Source organism: Apodemus sylvaticus, chromosome 5 (genome assembly GCF_947179515.1).
Source record: "Apodemus sylvaticus chromosome 5, mApoSyl1.1, whole genome shotgun sequence".
In the NCBI taxonomy this organism is placed as follows: domain Eukaryota; kingdom Metazoa; phylum Chordata; class Mammalia; order Rodentia; family Muridae; genus Apodemus; species Apodemus sylvaticus.
Genome location: NC_067476.1, coordinates 4276819 through 4281319, shown reverse-complemented (window position 1 = coordinate 4281319; position 4501 = coordinate 4276819). Strand labels below are relative to the sequence as shown.

General features: G+C 55.1%; 1 protein-coding gene across 2 annotated transcripts; it reads left to right on the top strand.

Annotated features, from left to right (window-relative positions):
* The first annotated feature begins 294 nt into the window (after positions 1-294).
* On the top strand, positions 295-4417 carry Dpp7 (dipeptidyl peptidase 7). 2 transcript variants are annotated; one of them, XM_052181816.1, is made up of 13 exons: positions 295-441; positions 530-643; positions 722-861; positions 958-1121; positions 1667-1802; positions 1876-1957; positions 2059-2225; positions 2391-2451; positions 2959-3077; positions 3168-3318; positions 3471-3535; positions 3915-3985; positions 4102-4417. In XM_052181816.1, the coding sequence occupies exons 1-13, from the start codon at positions 345-347 to the stop codon at positions 4247-4249; spliced, it is 1515 nt and encodes a 504-aa protein (XP_052037776.1). In that variant the 5' UTR covers positions 295-344; the 3' UTR covers positions 4250-4417. The 2 variants fall into 2 exon arrangements, with proteins under 2 accessions (XP_052037776.1, XP_052037775.1); XM_052181815.1 differs by having other exon boundaries at positions 296-441; positions 3168-3324.
* The last annotated feature ends 84 nt before the right edge of the window (positions 4418-4501 follow it).

Here is a 4501-nt window from a genome sequence, read left to right as displayed (position 1 = left end):
CCTAGAGACTTCAACTTCCGGAGGTGTCCTTGTGTGGGAGGACCCTCCCACACATCACCTTGTGATACTCAGTAGCTGGACTCTTGGGAGACCATACAGTCCTGATAAGCCTTAGGCCTCTCTCTGCTTCCTGGGTCTCCACAGTAACCATCTCTGTGGAAACAAGTAGAAGCCCAGAAATGTGTATCGAAGAACTAGAAGCAGAACTAGAAGGCTGGTCCTCCAACTAGAATCTGGTCACAGTAGGCCAGCCCCGCCAGGCTGTCACATGATGTTGCCCCGCCTCTTGTGTCTGTCATGTGACCAAGGTCACATGACGACCAGCGCCCGGCTCCGAATCAGGCATGAGCTTCCAGCCTTGTTATCCTGTGGACCATGGGGTCCCCTCCTGGATCCTGGTCCTGCTGCTGACACTGGGGCTGGGCAGCCTCCAGGCCAGAGGTGAGTGCAGACGGGCTGCCCTCCCTCCTGACCCTCCTGGATCCCTGATGATCCCTACCAGCTCCTGAGTCTCCGCACCTGCCCTCAGCCGATCAGGTTCTAGACCCTGGCTTTCGTGAGAATTATTTTGAGCAATACATGGACCATTTCAACTTTGAGAGTTTCGGCAACAAAACCTTTGGCCAGCGGTTCCTGGTGTCAGGTGAGTGCCGGCCCCGGCCCCGGCGTGGTTCCTACCCGCGTATCCCTGGCCTAATGGAAACCCGTTTACTTCCCGTAGATAAGTTCTGGAAGATGGGCGAGGGGCCCATTTTCTTCTACACAGGGAATGAGGGGGATGTCTGGTCCTTCGCTAACAACTCTGGCTTCATGGTGGAACTGGCAGCCCAGCAGGGGGCCCTGCTTGTCTTTGCCGAGCACGTGGGTACCTGGACAGTTCCCGGCAGTTGGCGGAGGTGGGGAAGCACAGAGGTTAGCCGAGGTTAGCCATCCCTTCCTGCTTCCTGCTTCCTGCAGCGGTACTACGGGAAATCGCTTCCGTTCGGAGTGCAGTCCACACAGCGGGGGTACACACAGCTGCTGACCGTGGAGCAGGCGCTGGCCGACTTTGCTGTACTGCTCCAGGCCCTGCGGCAGGATCTTGGAGTCCAGGATGCCCCCACCATAGCCTTTGGAGGGAGGTGGGTCCTTGATCTCCCTTCAGGACAGATCTATCCCCACAAGAGATCCTAGAGTCCTAATCTTACCCCACTCTAAGGCCCCACCATGTTGTACCGAGTGACACCCTATACAAGGAGTGCCAAAGAGCTGTTTTTTACATTCTCTGCATCCTCTGTCTACCCACTGTATGCCTAGCCCCATACATGGAAGGGCTAGGTCTAGCTTTACCTCCTCCTGGAAGCCCTCTTTGATTGGACCTCATAGGAAGTGTATGGTATGTCACTCACACTAGTGGGACAATTCCTTCTGATTTTGTCTCAGCAATGTCTTCACTGCTGGGCCAGGGCAGGGCACCCACAGGTGCCTTCTCCCAGTGAAGGCTGTATCTGCCTTGGCCCTGGAGTCAGAGTGTGTGCACCTGACAGCTTCAGGTCCTGTTTTCCCCACACTTGGGGCTTCTGAGCAGGGAGAGAACAGTCTAGGTACCTCAGCCTGAGGACGGTGAGGCTGCTGGCCTGAGTCGTGGGCAGCTTCCCACAACCGTAACCTGTGCCCCCGCCCCCAGTTACGGGGGGATGCTGAGCGCCTACATGAGGATGAAATACCCCCACCTGGTGGCCGGAGCCCTGGCAGCCAGCGCTCCTGTCGTAGCTGTCGCAGGCCTCGGCAACTCCTACCAATTCTTCCGAGATGTCACAGCGGTGAGTGAGGGGACTTGGGTACCCCAGGCCAGTGCCAGGATGGCAGCAGCAGCAACCTTGGTGTCTTCTCCAGGACTTTTATGGCCAGGATCCCAAGTGTGCCGAGGCTGTGCGGGATGCTTTCAAGCAAATCAAAGACTTGTTCCTCCAGGGAGGTGAGGAAGTCCTTCCTCTCCTGTTGCCCGCTCTGAGCTTCTCACCCTTCACGTTTGCCAGCGGTTTCCTCAGCCTTTTCTCCTGGCCTCTCTTTTCCCAGCCTATGACACCATCAGCCAGAATTTTGGTACCTGCCAATCACTTTCCAGCCCAAAGGACCTGACTCAACTCTTTGGGTTTGCCCGAAATGCGTTCACTGTGCTTGCCATGATGGACTACCCGTACCCTACTGAATTCCTAGGGCCCCTCCCTGCCAACCCTGTCAAGGTGAGGGGGCTCTCCCTGGGTGCAGGACCCAGTGCTAGCCTGGTCCAAGAGCCCTGTAGTTACCTGCTTTCATGCCGTCAGACACTATTCTGCTGCTGTGTGCATGGAGGCTAGCAGCCCTGAGGCACACTGTGAGAGGGGCCTCTGCTGCTCTCCCTTCTCCAGGTAGGCTGTGAACGGCTGCTGAGTGAGGGCCAGAGGATCGTGGGTCTACGGGCACTGGCAGGTGGGTCCACTTCTTGGCCTTCATGGGGCAAGGGTGGTGACCCTAACAGTGACAGGGCTGAGTAGGGAAAGGACCCATGTCTCTGAGCTGGGGCTTGGTCTGGTAGGCTATTTGACATGTAGTAGGGGCCCCAGTACAGCTTTTGAAATGAAAGGACCCGTGTTTTGGGAACTGGGCATAAGCTGAAGTGGGTATCATGACTTCCCAAGCATCCTAGGAACAGGCATAGCTACCCCTGAGGGTTGCTATGGGGCCTTTGGAGTCCCTAGCCACAAAGCCTGTTCTGCCCTGTTGTGGGGCAGGGTACTGGGGGTAAGATAGTGTCCCAGGACTGTTGAAATAGCCATGCCAACTGGTGGCACATGCTCCAAAGACTCCAAGTGCTTACCTCACTGTGGCATACCTATGTTAGCCTTCCCTCCAAAGTGGGTGGGTACCAGTACCAGCCTGAGCATGTACTGGCTGGCTGGCTGGCTGGCTGCTGGTCTCAGCACTAATCCTATCCAGGGCTAGTCTACAACTCCTCTGGCACGGAACCCTGTTATGACATCTACCGGTTGTACCAAAGCTGTGCTGACCCCACTGGCTGTGGAATTGGCTCTGATGCCAGGGCCTGGGACTACCAGGTTTGTGGACATAGAGGAGCTAAAATGGTAAGCACAGGGGTTGGAGTGTGGCTTGCCCGTCTGACTTATTTTACTGTGGGGCACCTGCAGGCCTGTACAGAGATCAATCTGACCTTTGACAGCAACAATGTGACAGACATGTTCCCTGAAATCCCGTTCTCTGATGAACTCCGCCAGCAATACTGCCTGGATACGTGGGGCGTGTGGCCCCGGCCAGACTGGCTGCAGACCAGCTTCTGGGGTGGTGGTAAAGGGCTGGGCTGGTGTATGGGAGTTGGGTGCTGGGAAGGATCCTGCCCTCTGTCCTGAGCTGGTTCTGCAGTACCCAAATGCAGCTCACAGCTTTAAAGCACATACTGGATACCTTGCCACCACTTGCTGTGTTCCTTTTAGACCTTAAAGCAGCCAGCAACATCATTTTCTCCAACGGTGACCTAGACCCCTGGGCAGGGGGTGGGGTAAGTCCAGCCTGGCAGCTGCTGGCCAGCCCCATGTAGGTATTCTTGGCAATGCTTGGACTGCATTGCCAGGGTCCTCATAGGAACTTTGCCTTTGCAGAGTCACACTTGGGCTCTTCTGGCCATTGTTGCTCTGGTCCTCATCATCTCTTCTCTCTTTCGGGCTGCTTTTTCCCCTACTCGCTAATGTAGTCTAACATCTGGCCTATCACATTCAACCTTTCCTTTCCAGTGGAGCTATATCAAACTGCAGAAGCTCATTATTGCTTCAATTGCATCCCAAAGACAGTACTGGCATCTGTGAGGGCGTAAGGGTGGGAGAGGGTTTGCCTGCCTGTGGCCTGAAGCACAGACCACATGCCTCAAATTCTTCCAACAGATCCAGAGCAACCTGAGTACATCAGTCATTGCTGTCACCATCCAGGGAGGGGCACATCACCTAGACCTCAGGTGCAGTGTTGTGCAGCCCACCTCTGGACAAGTGTTGGGTTGTGGGTTAGATGGGCATGATGCTGACCCTGCATGCTTGCCAGCTGAGCATCCCCACCCCTTACCTGTCTGCTTAGAGCATCGAACTCAGAAGACCCCCCATCTGTGGTGGAGGTGCGTAAGCTGGAAGCCGCCCTCATTCGTGAGTGGGTAGAAGCAGCCAGACTAAAACACCCAGCAATGCCACAGTGGCCTGGGGCTAAGAAGCAGCACCCTTCCAGCTAAGTGCAGCAAACTCCAGAGATGCCTTGTTTTATGTGAGCAACTGTGGTGTGACAGCTTGCCTTACATCTGATGGACTGTCTAGATCCATGGTGGTTTGTCTAAGCTGGACTTCAAGCAAGAAACTGGTGGTAGACAGAAGAAACTGAATAAATATAGGTTTGTTGTGTACTTGTTTGTTGTGTCCTTGTTGTAGGATCCATGTGTGGAGGGATGAGATGCGCTCTGTACAAAATAACACTGCACACAGCCTGC

What these genes read in the sequence shown, in the direction of transcription:
- Dpp7 (XM_052181815.1), top strand. Translation starts at nt 345, where the DNA reads ATGAGCTTCCAGCCTTGTTATCCTGTGGACCATGGGGTCCCCTCCTGG. An exon ending in AGACTTGTTCCTCCAGGGAG is followed by an intron (nt 1,958 to 2,058) that starts GTGAGGAAGTCC and finishes CTCTTTTCCCAG; the next exon opens with CCTATGACACCATCAGCCAG. An exon ending in TCCCTGCCAACCCTGTCAAG is followed by an intron (nt 2,226 to 2,390) that starts GTGAGGGGGCTC and finishes TCCCTTCTCCAG; the next exon opens with GTAGGCTGTGAACGGCTGCT.